Here is a 20,945-nt window from a genome sequence, read left to right as displayed (position 1 = left end):
CACAATACCAACCATAACACCACAACTACAATACCATAAATTACAATACCACAACTACAATACCACAGCTACAATACCACAACCACAATACCACAACTACAATACCACAAATCATACCACAACCACGATACTAAAACCACAACCAAACCACAATACTACAACTACAATACCACAACTACAATACCACACCACAATACCACAGCCACAATACCACAACCACAATACCAAACTACGATACCAATACCACAATACTACAACTACAACAACCACAATACCACAACTACAATACCACAGCTACACTACCACAACCACAATACCACAACTACGATACTCACAACCACGATACCACAACTACAATACCACTAACCACAATACTACAACCACAATACTACAACCACAAACCACAACCATACACCACAACCACAATACCATAACTTCAATAAAACAACTACAATACCATAACTAATACCACAACTACAATACCACAGCCATAATACCATAACCAATACCACAACTACGATACCACAACCACAATACCACAACTACGATACTACCACAACCACACACCACAACTACAATACCACAACCACAATACCACAGCCACAATACCACAACCACAATACCACAACCACAATACCACAACTACAATACCATAACTACAATACCACAACCACAATACCATAACTACAATACCACAACCACGATATCCACAACCACAATACCACAATTACATACTCACAACCATAATACCACAGCCATAATACCACAACTACAATACCACAACCACAATACCACAACCACAATACCATAACTACAATACCACAACCATAATCCCACAGCTACAATACCACAACCATAATACCACAACTACAATACCAATAAACTACAATACCACAACCATGATACCAATAACCACAACACCAATAACCACAATACCACAACCACAATACCACAACCACAATACCACAACCACAATACCACAGCCACAATACCATAACCACAATACACAACTATACAACAACCACAATACCACAACTACAATACCACAACCTAATACCACAACTACAATACCAAAACCACAATACAACAGGCCACAATACCACAACTACAATGCACCACAATACCAATAACCACAATACCACAGCTACAATACTACAACCACAATACTACAACTACAATACCACAACCACAATACCACAACCACAATACCACAACTACAATACCACAACCATAATACCACTAACCACAATACCACAACCACAATACCACAACCATAACAATTAACAACCACAATACCACAACCACAATACCACAACTACAATACCAACCACAATACCACAGCCACAACAATTACCAACCACAATACCACAACTACGATACCACAACCACAATACCACAACCACAATACCACAACCAATAATATAACCACAATACCACAGCTACAATACCATAACCACAATACCACAACTACGATACCACAATTACAATACCAACCACGATACCACAACTACAATACCACAACCACAATACTACAACCACAATACCACAGCTAACACCACAACTACAATACCACTAACTACAATACCACAACTACAATACCATAACCAATACCACAACTACAATACCATAATCCAATACCACAACTACGATACCACAACCACAATACCACAACTACAATACTACAACTACAATACCACAGCTACAATACCACAACTACACCACAACTACAATACCACAACTACAATACCACAACTACAATACCACAACTACAATACCACAGCTACAATACCACAGCTACAATACCACAACTACAATACCACAACTACAATACCACAACTACAATACCATAACTACAATACCACAACTACAATACCACAGCTACAATACCACAACTACAATACCACAACTACAATACCACAACTACAATACCACAACTACGATACCACAACTACAATACCACAACTACAATACCACAACTACAATACCACAACTACAATACCACAACTACAATACCACAACTACAATACCACAACTACAATACCACAACTACAATACCACAGCTACAATACCACAACTACAATACCACAACTACAATACCACAACTACAATACCACAACTACAATACCACAGCTACAATACCACAACTACAATACCACAACTACAATACCACAACTACAATACCACAACTCCACCTCAATATATACTACAATGCGACATGAACAGTTACTAAGCCTACCACAACTACAAGTCTCACCAAGAACTAACTTCTACAACCCTCAACATGCACAACTAACGCAACTACAACCCTCAACATGCACAATTAACGCAACTACAACCCTCAACATGCACAACTAACGCAACTACAACCCTCAACATGCACAACTCACGCAACTATAACCCTAATGTTCACACCAACAACTACTACAACTGCTCCCATGAAAATTGCCTCATTTACAACTCCCGCATGAAAAATACAACTACAACCCCTTCATGAGCAACTACCACAACTACAAATTCTCGTGAACAACTACCACAATTGCAACCCCTCGTGAACAACCCCTTCATGAACAACTACCACAACTACAACCCCCCCGTGAACATCTACCATAACCACAACCCTTCATGAACAACTAACACAAATTACAACCCTCACACTAACAACTACCACAACTACAACCCTCGCATGAACAACTACCGCAACTACAACCCTCGCATGCACAACTACCGCAACTACAACCCTCGCATGAACAACTACCACAACTACAACCCTCACATGAACAGCTACCACAACTACAACCCCCACCTGAACAACTACCACGGCTCAAAAGCTGTGTACATGTGGGCGTGTTGGGAGTGGTTGAGTTGGTTTGTGGTGGTGAAGGGGGGACCACCACCTCCCTCCTCCCTACCTCCAACCCTACCACCATTATCCCCCCTACCTCCTCCTCCCTCACCCTCCAACACCACCACACTACTCAGGCCCCCCCTTTCCTCCCCCTCTCTCTCTCTCCCCCTCCCCCCTACCACCACCATCATCCTGAGTCAGCTGCCTCTCACCACAACCACCACAACTACCACCACCACCACATCCACCACAGCCTACCTGCTTCCCTGCCTACTCTCTCCTCTGCTACTCCCTGCTCAGCTCTCCTAGTGGACGGACCCCTGCACTTCCTCTCTCCTTCTCAATGTGAGTTTTGCGTGTGTGTGTGTGTGTGTGTTGTTGTTACTTGTATATCTAGTTACTTTATTGCGTTGTGTGTGTGAGGGAGGGAAAGGATACGCGTTTGTATATGACTGTATGTGGTGGACGTATGCGTTGTACTCATGTGTGGGTGCAGTGGGTGAGTGAATGTCTGGGTTGTGGGGTGAATTTGTGTGTGTGTGTGTGTGTGTGTGTGTGGAGTACTCATCTGTAGCTTTGTAAGTGGTGTGCGCATGCGCGCCTGTGTGTGTTTCCGTTTGTTTTCATGTTCATTTTGCCGAATATATTTATTGATTTTCACACACACACACACACACCCATACATTACGCCCAACACCTCCCTCCCCCACACACACACACACCCCACACACACACCCACACACACCCACACACCCACACATTACGCCCAGCACCTCCCACACACACCACATCCCAAACATTAACATATATCTTCCAGCTCTACTGTGACTCTCCCTATTACCTACCCACCTGCCGCCCATTCACTCACCAAGTCCACCTGCCGCCCACCCGTCCTTTCAGCCAGCTGCCCTCCCACAGTTCGCCTGAAGCCACGCCGCCCGCCCGCCCACCATCCCCCCGCCCCCCACGTGGCCGCCCACCCACCCCACGCTCCTGCCCTCACATCCCGCTCACCCCCCACACCGTCACCGCCCTCACACCCCACCTGAGCCGCCCCTCCACCACCACATCCTCTACCACAGTCTACCTGAGGTCGACCCCTCCCACCCAACCTCTGCTCTCTCTCTCTCTCTCTCTCTCTCTCTCTCTCTCTTTCTTCGTTCGTTCGTTCGTTCAAGTGTGTGTGTGTGTGTGTGAATATATAATGTGTGTGGGCGGGGTTGGATGTGTGTGGTGGGTGTATTGCTTTTGTATATGAGGGTGTCTTTGTCTTTGTGTGGGAGTGTGTGTTTTTTTTGTGTGTGTGAAGGTGTCTGTGTGTATGTGGCGGTGTTGGAATGTGTTTGAATGTTAAGAGTGTAGGTGTTGCAATATGTGTATGGGGGTTGGTGGGGGGAGTACATTACCCAAAGCATTTACTCTCTCGCCACACACACACACACACACACATACACTTCACTCTTACCTCTAGTAAATCATGTATCTCATTTGTATACACTGGACCATATCTAAATCCATTATTGTCCAAATACCCTCTCCTTATAATTTTCTCTTATGCTGTCATTTTATTTTCTCCAGCTTGTGTCAGGTAACCACTGGCCTTTCATCACCTTTTTCCCCCACTTCTCTGTGCCTGGAGTTTATGGTCCCCCCCCCCCCTTTTTTTACCTCCACTATCCCTCTCTTCCTCCTTTCCCTTCCTAACTTGTAGTGACCCCAACTAAAAAGATTTTTCATGGTGAGGTGGGGGGATGGGATGGATAGGAGGGAGGGGGTTGGATAGGGTCTGGGACAATATTTTGTAGATGAAGTAAAGGACCTATTGATTTTGAAACAGTTATTTAGTCAGAAAAATATAGTCAATAATAATAATAACTATAGGCTGAGCCAGTTGAGAACCTGAGCTCTCTTTTAGGCACCTGATATATACTATACATTTATCTCAAGGAAGTATTATGTAACATTTAGTATCATCTGGAATAGTACAATAGCATGGTGGTAATAAGAACATCTCAGAATGTTACCACAGTTATCACTTTATTTATTTATTTTATTTTGTTTACATTTATATTATACTGTAGTATATACATGTTTTACAGTGGTGTTGATATTTGATTTTTTTATTTTGCCGCTTACAGCGGCTTCTTTATTGTGCACCCACACTCATCCTGTGAGCGGTAGCGCGAAAGGATTACAGAGTAGAGTTTACAAAGGGTCATAATAATTAACCCCCGTTGTCAGGATATTATGGCACTGAATATTACACAGTATTTCAATTACATTATTTGTATTTGTTTAGTTCTATACATAAAGTGTAACTTATTCACAAATGCGTGAGTACAGGCGTGTGAGGCAGTATGTCTGGCCACACACTTTACATTTAGTTTTGTTTGATACACAATAATATGTGGGAGGGAAGCAATACAACATGGGTTGTATTAAAGTGGAACAAGAGGATAAGCTGTCGGTATCATATTTTGTCGGCAAATATATAATTACTGTATTGCAATGGTAATTTCTATCTACATGATAATTTCTGATAAAAGGTTGTGGTGGTACAATAAAAATATCAATGTAAATTAGGTATTACAAAAATATTAATACTGTACTTAAACTGTTATACAGTAGTATATATATACAAGTAGTAGAGCATCTTGGACCACCCATGAAAGTACTGTATTGTACTATACTACCTTGAAAATCGTAGAAAAAGGATGCCATATCTGCTGTGGGTTTTTTTACTGTATTATTGTGTACTTCATGCAGTAAAAAAACAGTTTTAAGTGTGTTGATGGCTTCTTAATTGGTACTTATGATTCTAGATCATCAATACAGCTGCGGTCCGACTAATTACCCAAATGTAGCCGCAATTAAGTCAAATAATGGTCCTACATGAATAAATCGGACTGCCAATCACTTCTCGATTGGTATTTGGTGTCACAAAATAAAGAAGAAATGGAAAACTTACTTTAATCTGAGTTAATAGATCGCATGCATGTACCGAGGGAGCGAGTAATTACCCAAATGTACCCAAATGTAGTCGCAATGAAGTCAAATGATGGTCCTACAAGCGTAAATCGGGCTGTGAATCACTTCTCGATTATTATTTGGTGTCATAAAGTCAAAAAATTGGTAAACTTAATTTAATATGAGTTGTGTTAGGTTAGGTTAGGTTAGGTACATGCACTCGATCTATTAACTCAGATCAAATTAAGTTTACCAATTTTTTGTGACTTCGTGACACCAAATACCAGTCGAGAAGTGATTGGCAGTCCGATTTATTCTTGTAGGACCATTATTTGACTTAATTGCGGCTACATTTGGGTACATTTGGGTAATTAGTCGGACCCATACAGCTGGTATGTGATAGATGGGCTGCAGTGTCTTCTCATAATTACTTAACATTGGCAATAACAATTTGACAAAAAGTAAGTCTGTCTGTTGCCACTACAGGTATTACCTTATGATGGAAAAATTAACTTGTTGCTTGACTCACTTGAGAGAAGTTTGTGTGTGGCTCCTGTGTGTGTCATGTGTATTGGACTAATGCCTCAATGATGATGTAGGATGTACAGTATTTTTCATTGATGTCTTGCATTGATTTCATGTGTGTAATGTTGGTACACTCTCTACAAAAATTTCTTGAATGCTCTTAGGGTCATACAATATGACAAAACGAATAATAATTGTGAACATTGATCTCTGGGGGAATTTTATTTTAAATTAAATTACTTCTTTTCACTTGTAAATACTATAAAGATGAGCAACATATATTATTACGATATACTGAGTCACTTCGCAACCAGGCATACCAATCATTCTGAGATGACTCGAGCCATAATGCTCATTCTGAAATCTGCCGTGCCCAGCTATATGAGAACTTTTTTGTGGTGAAAGTATATCCCGTGTTACTGAATATGGGTTGAAAAAGGTAAACATATCCAGGCACTGTATACCGAGAACAATAAAAATGACAAAATATTTTTTGTGTGTAAGAACTGGCTTCTGTAAAATAGGTCTCATGAAGAGTACAGTACATTTTTTCCCACATATTTTATGAAGCTGTCAGATGTGTTTTTATACTGTTAACTGTTTACAACTCTAAAGCATTTATTGACTTTGATTATCTGGTGTGATAAGTTGTACATCACTGTACTACAGAAATCCCTCGGTTAACGAACGCCCCGGTTAACGAAATTTGGGTTAACGAATTAATTTCCAAAAGAAACTTCAATTTGGTTAGCGAATAAAAATTTGATTAATGAAATTCTTATGAAAACATGTCAACATGTTTTGGCTTACTCATCGGCTGGTAGGTTAGTCCGCCAATACAGTAATCGGTTCTTGGGCTTACATTCGTTTCCATTGGAGTAAATATCAAGAAGGTTGTGCTGTTCAATATTTTTCCAAGTTTTATATTAAAATTATTAGTCATTTTAACACTTATTTATCATAATTGCAGTACAGGGAACTAGTTTTTGGTGTGCCCATCAGCCACTTCACTCACCCACCAAGGTGTCTGTTTGTGTCTCTGGTCAGTGGAGGAAACGTCTTGCTTGTGGGTCTCTTGAACACAGAGTATTTTTACATTTTTACAGTACAATTATTGGTAATTCTGAAATTTATTTAACGTATTGATAATATATAGAGCAGTGCAGTGTTGATGTAAAGAAAATAATCTTGAGTTACACCTAGTGAACTTAAAAAATTTTTTTGGTGTAATGACGGCATCAAGCATGGTCCTCCTGGAAGGTGATTTTTCCTCCATCCCCACTTCCTTCTCTTCTCCCTTCTCCTCCACCCCCACTTCTAATTCCCATCATCAACCAGGAGCCTTCTACATGCACACCTCAAAGTAAGTGTACTTTACTGCATTTTTTTCTACTTTGTATGTACTTTTCGGTGAGCTGGAACCAATTACCCAATATCCCATTGAAACAATGGATTCGGTTAACAAAATTTTCGGTTAACGAACGACCTTCTGGAACGAATTGTGTTCGTTAACCAAGGGACCACTGTACTGTAGTATGTATACTTACAATACTGTAGTTTATGATAAACCTTGAATCTATTATACTATGCTGTACTGTACTGTATACAGGTACATATTTGTTTTTATAATGAAAGCAAATCACATTCGACAAAATGTATCCTGACTAATTAGTGTGAGTCCATTAATAAATCATGTCTATAATAATGATCTTCATATGACATTACAGTATTTCATGTCCAGGTATTGTACTGCATACTGTACAGTAGTGTTGGACCGAGTAAGTACCGGTACAATCTTTAGTCTCCCTTGTGGGTAGATTGAAAGGGCTAATGTTTTAGATAATGAATGACAAGGACAGATGTGACACGAAAAATGAAATGTGTACTAAATTATTTTTTGCTACGTGTGTACATAAAACTGTGCCAGGCAGGAAATTTTTTTTTTTTTATGAATAGCTGAATGGTAGACTTTGGAATACAGTACAGATGTACTAAACTGTATTGCTAGAAGTCATGTGGAATTAAAAACAAATTTAATGTACAGGTGCTGTAATTGATATTGGAATGTGCAGTATTTAAAGTACAGTATTGTGGAACGTTTAATCTGCTGCATGTTATTAATAATTAGACCTTCATTTTGCTGAGATATTCCTAATATTGGAACCTGCATTCATCACTTTTCCATCATATTTGATACAAACCTTAGTGATGTACTGTATACTCCACAGCTGCTTCAGTTCGTCACTTTATTTGCTATACAGTATACTGTACTATGATTAATCTTTTGTATAGCTCACATCACACTTTAAATAGCAAGTTTCAATGCTGCCGAAGTATTACCACTTTAATAATCTTTTCTTTTTCTTTTTACAGGAAGTGCGTCATGAGCGAGGAGGAGTTCTTGCTTAAGTGGAACAACCACCAGAGTAATTTTGTAGATGTATTCAATGAACTCCTCAAAGATGAATCATTCGTGGACGTGACGTTGGTATGTGGGGGAGAAGCAGTGCCAGGCCATAAAATGGTGCTGGCAGCTTGCTCCCCCTTGCTGCATCGTATCCTCCGTGATAACCCATGCAAGCACCCGTTGGTCATCCTTGGTGATGTGCCTGCGAGGGACATGAGGGCTATGATGAAATTTATTTATCAGGGTGAGGTTAGTGTATCTCAGAGTGAATTAGCAAGTTTCCTCAAAACTGCAGACAACCTGCAAATAAAGGGGTTGGCAGAAGACAAGGAAAAAGAAAAGGAGGAGAAGAAAAGAAAAGACAAAGACAGTGATAGATTAGATGGGCGGCCAAGCAACAAGAGACAACGAACGTCAGATTCCAGAACGACAGACACTTCTTCTCCGCTACCTTCACGCTCACACAAATCACTCAATGATTCTCATTCTTCTAGTCACAAGAGTCGGAGTAGAGCCTCTATAGATGACCAATCACTCAAAAGTGGTGGTAGGGGGGGAGGCCTGCATGCTCCAGCCTCCAAACATAACTCGTCAAAGAATTCCAGCTCAAAAACCACTTCTCATGACATTCCTTCTAAAGCCTCTAAGCCATCGGAGGAGAATGATGCTCGACATGTTAACTCCAATAACAGTGTTGGGGATAATATTTTGCCAAAAGAGGAGACAGTAGATGAACTTGTAAGTAAACCTTTTCTTTACTGTACACTTAATAATGTCTTTAATTTGAAGTTTCATTTCCATTCACTTGACTATCTTTACTTGTATGGGTGGTATATTTGGATTGTATGGCATAAATTAAAGAATAACTTGAATGCCTAGTTAAGTGTTTCCTAATACAGTTTCTCAAGAGGTGCAAGAACAGTTGAACATGAGAAACAGATATTGGGCATTAGGTACCCTACTGTGAGACAGAAATAGAATATTGGTTGTTAATTTGTTTTCCCATAACATGATACAGGATATCCTTTTATTGTACATATACATGTACTAATATAAAGAAACTATCTTCTCTAATCTTACAAAATATTAAATAAAGCTTCTTTTACAAAGAATTAAACATTTACTAATTTTATTATTTTTTACAGTTACGATACAGTAGCCTGTAGTACTGTATAATTAATTGGATAGCTATTTTCAAGTATGAGTTTGTGTAAACCAACTGTAAAGTAATATAAGGGCTTATCTTGAACCATTTTTTGATAGTTTAAGAGATTTATTCTATGCAGTATTAAAATGGGTGTAATTTGATTTATCATCTCACCACTTATCAGCTTACTAGCCATTTGAGCTGGTGGTCTCTTTGTTTCTTTGTTGTGACTTTTATTGTCGAGCTTAGATAATTTCTTTTTCATAAAGACAGGAAGCATTGCTGTATAGTTCATGAATTTTGGAGAGGCATTATAGGTAGAGGGAGCATCTTTATAAATGTAGTTCAAATGTGTAAAGTGCAGTATGCTGTACTACTGTATACCAGTACAGTAGTTTATGAAAAATTGCCAACATGATCTATTAGGAAATGCTAAATTAATCATTAACAAAGTATATTCAAAATAATAGTCCTTTTCAGCTTGTCATTAAAAAGGGTATATTAATGTTATAGATGTTTGCTAAATTTGTTGCTCTTGTTAATTTGGGATGCTGTAGCATTAGTTCTGTTGCAGTACAGGGTACTTTAAATTTAATAATTTGAAGTGAATCAGTGAGGTCACAGAACATTCACAATTAATTTTTTATTTTTTTGCAACTACAGTAGAGTATTGTGGAGTTTGTAGTCTTTAGTATATAGTAGTACAGTACTTTTGATTTTTCAGTTTCTTGTCTATTGCCTAGGAAACAAGGTTAGAGATGTTCAGTAAAGATACTTGGAGAATATTTTGCCTGGACCTCCGTGTTTTAAGTGAAAGGTTGATAGAAAAATGAACAGTCTCTTGAAACTGGGCTGTACTAAGTACAGTATAATCCCTGTAATCTAGATAGAATAAACTCCCCTTGTACCTTGTTCTCTGTTGGGGTAAGATGGTCCATATTGTTTCTTGGCTTACAACTAAACTTATACAGTATTTAAGCAGTATGTAATACAGTAATAGTAGTAAGATACTGTATGTGTTTACAGACAGTTAAGACTGAGCCATTAGACTATCCCGGAGAGATGGTGTGGACTGAAGGTCACGGCACCATCAACAGTGATACCTTGGATGATGCTCAAGGACTGCTGCCCTTCGCTGCGATACCTGGAGCATTAGAGGGAGTGGCTGCTGCCATAGTTGCCTCACCCAGCTTACCCATCATGGAGTTTGGTGAGTTAGGGCTGTCTCTTCCAGCTGCTTTGCAACTTCCATTCAGCTTACTTTTTTACATTATGTATATTTGGCATATAAGGACTGTGTTCACCAACCCTCAGATATGAGGATGGTATAGTACTCTGATTGATTGATTGAGTGCATATATGGTAAGTCTTTTAGTATTGGCTCTGATATTATAACTGTTTGATGTGTGTATGATATACTATATGGACCTCTAATCCAAGCCACAAATCACTTTATACGAGAACGGAAATTACCTTTGACTCATAATCTGAATCCAAATCCTAGACTGTTTGTTGTTTTGATCTAAACTTGTGGACTGTTATAAGGATTACATTGTGCCAATCATGCTGAGAAATTTTGTACTTTAGTAACATTTTGAGATTAAGACTTTGGTTAGGAAAACAAAGTGTGTGAAGAGGGACAAGTTGTACATGGGAATTCTAATAAGATTAAGTGCTTGAATGATATGGAGAGAATTAAAACAGCAAGAATGAGCTAGAAATCATAGTTGTATACCAGCAAAGAGGATAGTAATGAGTGTGAGAAAAGAGGAATATTGAGGTAAGGTAAAAAAAAAATAATGGAAAGGGCACTATGGCATAATTGCAAGCATTCTGGACTCCTAACCCATGAGACACAGATTTAGCCCCTTGTCCAGGAAGGGTTGATGGGGCATTATTGTCCTTTTAGTATAAACTGACCTTGACTCCACCTATGGAAATGTCCCACACTATGGCAACTCCTCTCACCTGAGGGTTTTCACACCACTCTTGGATTATCACATAGATGGTGAAAGCTAAGTACTGTATAGTTTATTAGTTTTATTGGTGTGTAGAAAGGGGGGCACCTGGACTCCCCTTGTGTGGATGAAATTTTTACCTTGTTCTTCCTCTTTAATTGTGAATGACATTCTCAGTTATGCTGTTTTTAGCTAACATACTAGTTGGGACTAACTAAACTTGGTCAGATTTTATACAGGGGCTTTCTCCTCTATCATCCTGTGTTTAAAGATCCTCACAGCTTTGTCCTCTTGTGTATTGATGGAAGTTGCACCTCTTTAACCATCATGTATTGTTTTCTTCCACAGTTATTTTTATGGTACAGTATGTGTGTTTGTGTCTCTTGAGAAACACAGTAACTATTTAAGGAGAGCGAGAATATGTGTGAGATGGGTGCTAGCAGAGATGATCTGTGACTGGTATTTGTGGAGGTCTGCTAAGTGGCATTTATTGTCTTTGACATGTGTTTTTGTCTCTGTCCAGTTTTGGGGAAGTACAGAGTGTGTCTGTTGTGTTGTGTGTGTCCTATTAGTCTTACAAGAGGTGTTACATAGAAGGAAGTGGCCTGTAATGTTTGATAGAATGGATGTAAATCTCTTCTTACGTATTTGCCTCTAACAACCCAGTTCCCAGCCGCTTCCTTCATAGTCTTCCTCGTGTACATCCCTCTCATACGTATATTCCCTTACTGTGTGTGTCCAGGTTAAAGAACATTCTCCTCAGTTCCACTACCCATCAATATTTTGATGTTTAGATGTTCATCCACATTTTCATTGTCGGTAGTTTATTTATCTCATCTCTTTTATTAGCTTTACAGTGAGACAATTACAGTATTTTCAATAGGGTGTTCAGTACTATTATCACAGATTAGTTGTCATACAGTATTGATAATTTAAAATCTTATTTTTCTTCAACAAGCTTGAAAATTTACAGGTGAAGATAGTCGAAACGACGATGAAAGTCGAGGAGACATGTCAACAGCATCAGATGACATCAATGCCAATACTACTGGGGTGAGTACCTCATTATCTCTCATAAAAAGAAGCTGTCTTTTGAGGATCAAGAAAATGTGATGTTCAGGTTTTAAATCTGAATGCTGTAGGAGCAGTTTCAGCATACAGTATACTGTAAATGATTACTGTACTGTATACGGAACGTGATGTAATTATTTTTTATTATTTTCACTAAATGAGGAGATCATATCACTATCTTGGTCCTTAATTGAATTTTGCATCCCCAGTAGGAAACTGAAATGAAAGTGCTCCACGTTTTAGCAAGTTAACTTTATTTAGAAATAAAAATAAAAACCATTTCATACCTTATTATGGGGGACTATTTTGTAGTTAGGCACAACACAGGATCCCCCCTTCCTTTTTTTTTTAACTAATACAGTATTCTCAAAAGATATGGGTAATCTCTACTAAATTAACAATGGCTTTCTTTGTAATAAAGCAGGAAGATTTAATTGCGTTAACATATTTTTAGGAGAAAATACCTGTCCATCCACTTACATTGCTGAGACACAGAAAGCATAATTTTGAATTCACTCAATTACTGTAGGGCAGATGTGTTATGGTGCCATCAACATAAGTACAGTAGATCAAATACTGTAATGGGTATTGAGATCCTATCTTCATGAGCTGAATATTTTTAGTCGTGATTTGCTATACTGCATACAGTACAGTATTTTGTTTAAGCAGCATATAATTGCACACATTTAATACACATAGAGGGGACATATTTTTTAATACCTGTTGTTATTTAAAACCCTTTCTTCCTGATACTTGTGTAATAATAGTACTGTACAGTACTTGGCATCAGTCAAGTGCCAGTGAAAGATAAATTCTGTTTATAACTTTATCAAAATAGTAAATAGTACTTAGGTACAGTCTATAATTTTTGCATTTTCCTGTGGATGGTTCATAGGTTTTGTATGAAAGTAACAATTTACATCCTTTTCACTAAGGTACAGTACAATATTTTTTGGTTATATGAACTGGGTATACAGTACACATTTGATATTGCTCTGCACAAGTGTTTATCATTTGATAACTTATTAACTTGGCAGGTCGTTATTTTTAAGGGTTAATTGTTTTATACTCATAATTTATGCATCTTTTCTCTTTTTTTTTTATTGTGCCATTTTATTATTATTTTTTTTTTCAACTGGGCCTGTGTGTCTGCTTCTTTATTGTGTTTGTTGATGTTGATAATAACTATGACCAAGTTTTCTACTGCTGAGCCTTTCTCTGTGGCTCACCATCTCTTCATTACTCATTCATGGGTGGGGGCAGTGTCTTTGTTTTGCACAATTAACTTGCCTATGTGGAATTTTTTTAACCACTGGTATTTCTTGAAATTGTGAGTACAGTATTAAAATATTTAGTATGTTTGGTAGTAGAGAAAACATGGTATTACTTCAAACCCAGATATTGCTTTTTTCTTATGTATTACTTCCATATGTTGCACCTGACTTACTGGAGAGACCAATCACCTCACTCACATCAGTGGGAGAATTACATGCAGTAATAGTCATATACTGTACTGTATCTAGGGTGTTACAGCTGGACTACAGAGAGTAAGTTTATTTGAGGGTGTGTAGTAAAGGTCACATTAGCAGTGTTTCATCTTAGTGTGGTTCTCGCATATGAATCTTAGATTATTATTATAACATGTCTGTGGTCTTAACATCACGAGCCACTGTGTGTGTGAAAGAGTTACTTGGCCAATCTTGTACTTAACAAAAAAAGAAAAAAGAAAGAGTGCTGTCAGTAAATACAGGACTCATAATAAGGTACTCAGGGGAGGGTATTGTAGGTAGCTACCACAACAAAACAAAAATAAAGAATGCAGACAGACGCCTAACAAACTGAGATCTTTCTCTCTTGTCACTTACCTCAGCAAAGTTGTGGTATCACCTACCATTCTCTCTACCAGGGTGCCTGGTTGCGGGGTAGACTAGCCCAAGGTTGTGTTGGAGACATTGGGACAGTTCATCCTCCCAGTTTGAGTCATCCAGCACTGCCGTCACCACTACCTCCAAATCCTCCTCCTCCACCAATTTCCCATCATCATCAGCCACAGGAGCAGCCGCCACACTCATCAAGTCAGCGTGGTGTTCTTGGGTTTCACAGTAATATTGTGGTACCGACCTTCCCAAATTCTACTAACAACACACAAAGCAGCAGCAGTGGACCTACCTCATCGCCACCATCAACAGCAGCATCAAACTTCTCCACCACAATTACAACAAGCAACAATAATAGTGTACACAAGTGCTATCAGTGCCCTTTCATCACTTCGAACCCATACACCTTTACACGACACCTGCGTATTCACCTGGGCACCAAGGAGTTCCGTTGCCGAGTGTGTGGTTTTGCCTCCTCACGCAAAGACTCCCTCATTCGCCACTTTCGCATGAAACATTTAACAGGAGAGATGTCAGTGTACCATGATCTTGATTCCCGGGACATTGAAGAGTTGGCACTGATCAGGGGTATCTCTGATGGACTCCAACTTTTGCCTAGTAAATATTAGAGAGTGTGACATTCTGTAATTTTATGATAAACTTGTATCTTTGGGCATCTTACTTCTTCCATTTACCTTGTTCAAAGGATATCCAGGTACACACATCCATCAAATAGGCTCAAGAAAATTAGCATAGTTTTTTTTTTTCAAACACTTTTTTCTCAGGTATATTGCTTACTAAAAAATTGAATCAAAATATATTAACAATGAAGAACAACATTTCAGTATCTTTTAGTATTATTTGTGTAGCACAAGAAACTTGATGTACAGTATTAGATTTTAAAGCTTTTTGATTAGTATTGATTATTTCTTTTAAGTATTTTCATTGAAAGGGATTTTTTTTATTTCTTGGGTATAAATAAGCTGCTTGGAATGGTGACATCCAAGGAATAGTGCCGAGATAGTCAGTTTTTCCAGAAATTTAATGAATATTGTACAGTATTCTGTAGCAGCTCTGAAATTTCAAGCATTGACTTACAATAGAAGGGTCTGTTGTGTAGTCCAGACTTAATATTCTGTCCAGAGTTGTGCTCTGAGTTTAAGCTCATCAACACAAGCTTTAGCCTTGGTTGGTCATCCATCTATCCGTCCATAAACTTTTCATATTTCTAACTACGTACTGTCCTTCAAAAATACAGTGATATCTGTTAGCCGGAACAATTGGTGCGGAGCACTTCCGGGAATAAAAGATTTCTGGGTAATGAGACGACTCTCTCAAAGCCAGAAAAATATCCCTCATCCCCAGAATTTTCCGGGTAACGGAAATTTTTTTTCGGAAGTTCCAGAAATTGCCCATCACATAATCTCTCGAACCCGGAAAAAAAAACTCCCATCCCTCGAATTTTCCAGAAAATGTGCCCCTCGGAAAATCGTTCCCAAAGCTGGAATTTTCCAGAAAATTCCGGCTTTGGGAACAATTTTCCGAGAAAATATCAATTCCGGCTATCGGAGAGTTCCGGGTTTGAGAGATTCCGGCTAACGGAGATATTACTACTAACTTAATTTTGGTAAAACTTTAAAGGAATGTTTCTTGGATGATCCCTTTTCCTAGATTTATTTGATACAGTATCAATATGTGACAGTAGATGTTAAAGTCGTGCAGGCTTTTTTTTTTTTTTTAATAACCTCACAAGGCCAAAATTCTATAATTACTCTTAGTCTTCTCAGTTCCTATTAATGTAGTCCATCGTTGGCAGATTAAGGTTAATTGTATATTTCTGACTTACCCCGGTGTTAGCTCAGTCTCACAAGTTCAGTGAATCATCTGTATTGTCCTGTCCTGTGATGAAATTTGTGGTTTTGAAACTTGGGGGAAATACTGGGCGGTGAAATAATCCTTCACTTGATAGAGTGTGTTGTTGAAAGAAAATTGTAGTTGGAAGTGTAATTGAATAGTGTTGTTGGATGCCTGCACTTATGGCCGAGTGTGTGACGAAATAACCAGCTCCTTCAAAGTCAGCAGTCTATACATAGAATATTTCTTTCATCAACACCCACTGTTATTACATGGTGAATAAGGGAAATTAAGAATGGGTTATTGCTATGCATTAAATAATAGTTGGGCCTCATAGCCTGTTTCAAAATGATCATCTGCTCAGACCTATATTTGAAAATATGAGTTGGAATGTGTTAAAGGAAGTAAAGGAAATGACCAGTGTAAGGATGTTTAATAGTCTTAACTTGCTGTTTGTGGTTAAAAGAACATTGAATATTGACCAACAGAACATGCTTGCATAAAAATGGTCTTTTTTTCTTTTTTCTGCACCATTTAAATTTTCTGTTTGTATTCTTGCAGGTGTAACCTATTTTGTTATTCCACTTTCTTATATATTTGTGAGAATGGTACTTGCTTTACATTTGTAACAACTAAAGCAGTCTAATGCACCATCAGGTTCTATGATGGTGGGTCTTTTACATGAAAAAATCAATAGTTGATTTTATTATTTTTGTACTTATCTACAAGCGTGTAAGAATATTGTTTGTAGTTGCAAATATGGAAATTATTTAAGAAGCAGTAATCATGAGATTTTACATGCTTAAAGGGTAGAAAATTATTATATGTAATAAATGTCTATTTTATAAAATTTGTGATATAGGTTTCCAGTTTTCATACTTTTAAGTTATCTCTATTATGGAAGGTATATTCTTTCCCTCGCGTACCTGTTTTATAGAAATGCAATATGTTTTATAGCACTTTGGAAGAATTGATTCATAATGTTGGTGAGGTGATACAGGACGTATAATGTTTGACTACTGCCTCTCCAAGTTCATACTGTACAAGCCTTGGTAAGGAAATATATCAGTATACTGTATTGATATGTTCTCTGTAATTTAAAAAGTGTTTGAAATATTTTTGTACTGTCAAGAGGAAGTAACTGATATTTATATTATTATATAAATAAAGAAATATTGTTGATTGTGAGTAAACATCACAATACAATGCAGCTTATATCTTTAAAAGGGGTTTCATTACAGAACCTGACATGAAGGTGAAATAATGTACATCTTTTATGTCTAAAACACCTGTGTAGCTGAGGATATGTTTATGTACAACATAATTACCCAGTCATGTATAGGTTCCCATATTTTTTCTTTTCACAAATTATTGCATCAGATGTAGATTACAACATGTGATGTAAAAACACAGCACTTTTCTTTTTAAGTCCTTGAATATTTTATTTATATTACTGTATTACTCACCCCCACTAGAGGGAGACATGTTTATTTTGTCTTGCCCATCAGTCTATCTGTCACAAACTTGTGATAATGATTATTCTTACATTTTTCATTGGATATATTTGATGCTTGGTATGGTTAATTTATTGAAGATGATAAAATTCTTCTACGTGTTGCTACACCAGATTATAGCCCTTTAGGGCATAGATTCAAGTGCAATTTTTTTACCAGAAATTTTCATCTCGGATTTTTCTTGTGCTTTGGGAGCGTGTCTTCATTTAGAGCTGTCTTATAAACCTCTTAAGCATTTTGCATAATTCACCCCGCTGCTTGAGGGATTAAGACTTCCCAAGTCCTTGCATATTCTCCCATGGATGTTCATAATGTCAACGCAAGTTGTATCATTACTTCTCATAATATTGCTAAGTCTCTTGCTGATATTCATAGTGTGAATGGGGTTCTGTACTTTCTTCCTGGACACCAAGGTCACTAGGCACCATATATTCACTTTCACCACTCCAGATATATGACAAATCCTCATTAATAGAATCACAAGGACACAAGATGCTCGACAAACTATGATTCCATCTAAAGCTTCTCAAGTACTTTGAATGGTCCAAGTTGCCCTATAGGTACTTAATATAAAACCATGTTGCAAATAATGATGCTGTTTATTACATCAGTGCTCATAGCAATGCCAATTGACTCATAGGTATTGATAATTATTATACCCAGTGACTTAAGGGTGCTTACAATGACATCATAAACTTAGGATAAAAGCAAGTTTTACATTTTTATCTGGATTGATTTGTTCAGTTGTCATCAGTTAAAGAGGATCATATTTTACATCTTTGTTGCTGTGTCAGATTTTGGCAGTTATGGCCCTTTGGCACTTAAAATTCCATTGCACACATGACAGTAACTTGTCTTGTATTTTTCACACGAATAGAAAAGCGAGTAAAAATTACACTTACCATTCATCATTTTTATCATCATCATCATCATCATATCCTCTACAACTTTTGTATTGAAGTATTATGGACTTAAGAGTAAAACATTTTGATATACCAGTATGTGGTTTGGATGGGGAAAGACATGTCTATTTATGTCTCTAAAACTGGCTTCTAATTTTTGTTTTATTCATATTCATTCGTTGTCTGATTCTCATTTCAAATCATTCTGGTCTCTTGACAGGTTCCACCATTGATTAATTTCTCAGCCACATGTTCCTACATCCTGTCTTTCACTCACACTGGTCCAAAGTCTGCCGTGCCAAAATACATCCCAGTTTCATTTATATTATCTTCCTACTTTTGTAACTGTTGGAAAAAATTTTCTACTTCTACTCTCATAATGTGTCCATTTTTTTTATTCTCAACATGTTATATCTCCTTGAGGAAACATCTTTCAACTTCATGTTTGCCTTAAAGGAAATATATCTTATCTGTTTGCAAGCTTTGATTCAATAGGGGAGGCGCCATCACTGTCCAGCACACTTTACCAGGCCTGACTCATCTCAGTTCTTTAGGTAGATAATTATACAGATACCCTGTACTCATAAACTACTTACCGGGTAGTTTCAAGTTAACGAAGCAAATGTTACATATGATTATGTACTATACTTTCTTTTCTGTATCTTATGTGATATATATATATATATATATATATATATATATATATATATATATATATATATATATATATATATATATATATATATATATATATATATATATATATATATATATATATATATATATATATATATATATATATATATATATATATATATATATATATATATATATATATATATATATATATATATATATATTCATACACACGCACACACAGTATTACCCCGCTTTACGCGGTTTCACTTAACGCGATTTCTCATACACGCGGTGCCTCACCAGAACCGAACTTTCATTTAACGCGGTTCATCTACCCATATACGCGGTGAAGTATAATTTTTTTTTTATTTAGCTCATAAAATTCATACAAATTACCCAGCCAGAATATAATTTACATTGCTGGAATTCTTACAATATGATGATCATTTTGAATACAAACATCATAGATTTTGCATTAGACATACAAATTTTAGATATAATGTTTACTCTGAGTAAATATGTTATCTTTTGTGCATAATATATGACATTTATATTCAAAATATTCCTGGTCTTACAAGGAATTCAGCAATGTCAATTATATTATCCTAACTTTAATCTGAGGTATTATTTATTACTAAAAACGTAAATATTCTGGTTTTCTCACACATCTGGTAGGTAGGGTTGGTGGGGGGGGGTGGGGGGAAGGGAGGGACCGACAGACCATCTGGCACGGTGTGAAGGATATTTTTTTTTTTATTAACTGAAGATATTTGTTTTAGCTCATAAAATTCATACAAATTATCCGGCCAGAATATAATTTACATTGCTGGAATTCTTACAATTTGATGATCATTTTGAATATAAACATCATAGATTTTGCATTAGACATACAAATTTTAGATTAATGTAAGTATTTTGTTTACTCTGAGTAAATATGTTATCTTTTGTGCAAAATATATGACATTTATATTCAAAATATTCCTGGTCTTACAAGGAATTCAGCAATGTCAATTATATTATCCTAACTTTAATCTGAGGTATTATTTATTACTAATTGTTAAAATTTAGTATTTTCACCCAACATTTCTCTTGTAGGGAGGGTTGGTGCGGGGGAGGGTTGGGATGGACCGACCATCTGGCCCGGTTGGAAGAGTGGGGGAGGCAAGGTGGGGTACTTTGATTGACAGATAGTGTCTGAAGAATATTTTTTTTTTTATTAACTGAAGATATTTGTTTTAG

At 37.2% G+C, this 20,945-nt stretch overlaps 1 protein-coding gene across 5 annotated transcripts in view; it reads left to right on the top strand.

Annotated features, from left to right (window-relative positions):
- LOC121862358 (broad-complex core protein isoforms 1/2/3/4/5-like) overlaps positions 1-20,945 on the top strand; it is a 92,164-nt gene that overhangs the window by 51,125 nt on the left and 20,094 nt on the right. For 2 of the 5 annotated variants that reach the window (XM_042360596.1, XM_042360594.1), the window contains exons 2-5: positions 8,711-9,482; positions 10,918-11,101; positions 12,823-12,902; positions 14,827-17,877. In XM_042360596.1, the coding sequence (XP_042216530.1) occupies positions 8,721-9,482; positions 10,918-11,101; positions 12,823-12,902; positions 14,827-15,426 (1,626 nt within the window). In that variant the 5' untranslated portion in view covers positions 8,711-8,720 and the 3' untranslated portion in view covers positions 15,427-17,877. Of the gene's footprint in view, positions 1-3,051; positions 3,191-8,710; positions 9,483-10,917; positions 11,102-12,822; positions 12,903-14,826; positions 17,878-20,945 lie in introns of those variants that run through there. The other 3 variants (XM_042360595.1, XM_042360597.1, XM_042360598.1) reach the window with 3 other exon arrangements.

Source organism: Homarus americanus, unplaced genomic scaffold (assembly GCF_018991925.1).
Source record: "Homarus americanus isolate GMGI-L3 unplaced genomic scaffold, GMGI_Hamer_2.0 scaffold31037, whole genome shotgun sequence".
In the NCBI taxonomy this organism is placed as follows: Eukaryota; Metazoa; Arthropoda; class Malacostraca; order Decapoda; family Nephropidae; genus Homarus; species Homarus americanus.
The sequence above is the reverse complement of the archived record's forward strand: the minus strand, read 5'-3'. Positions and strand labels throughout refer to the sequence as shown.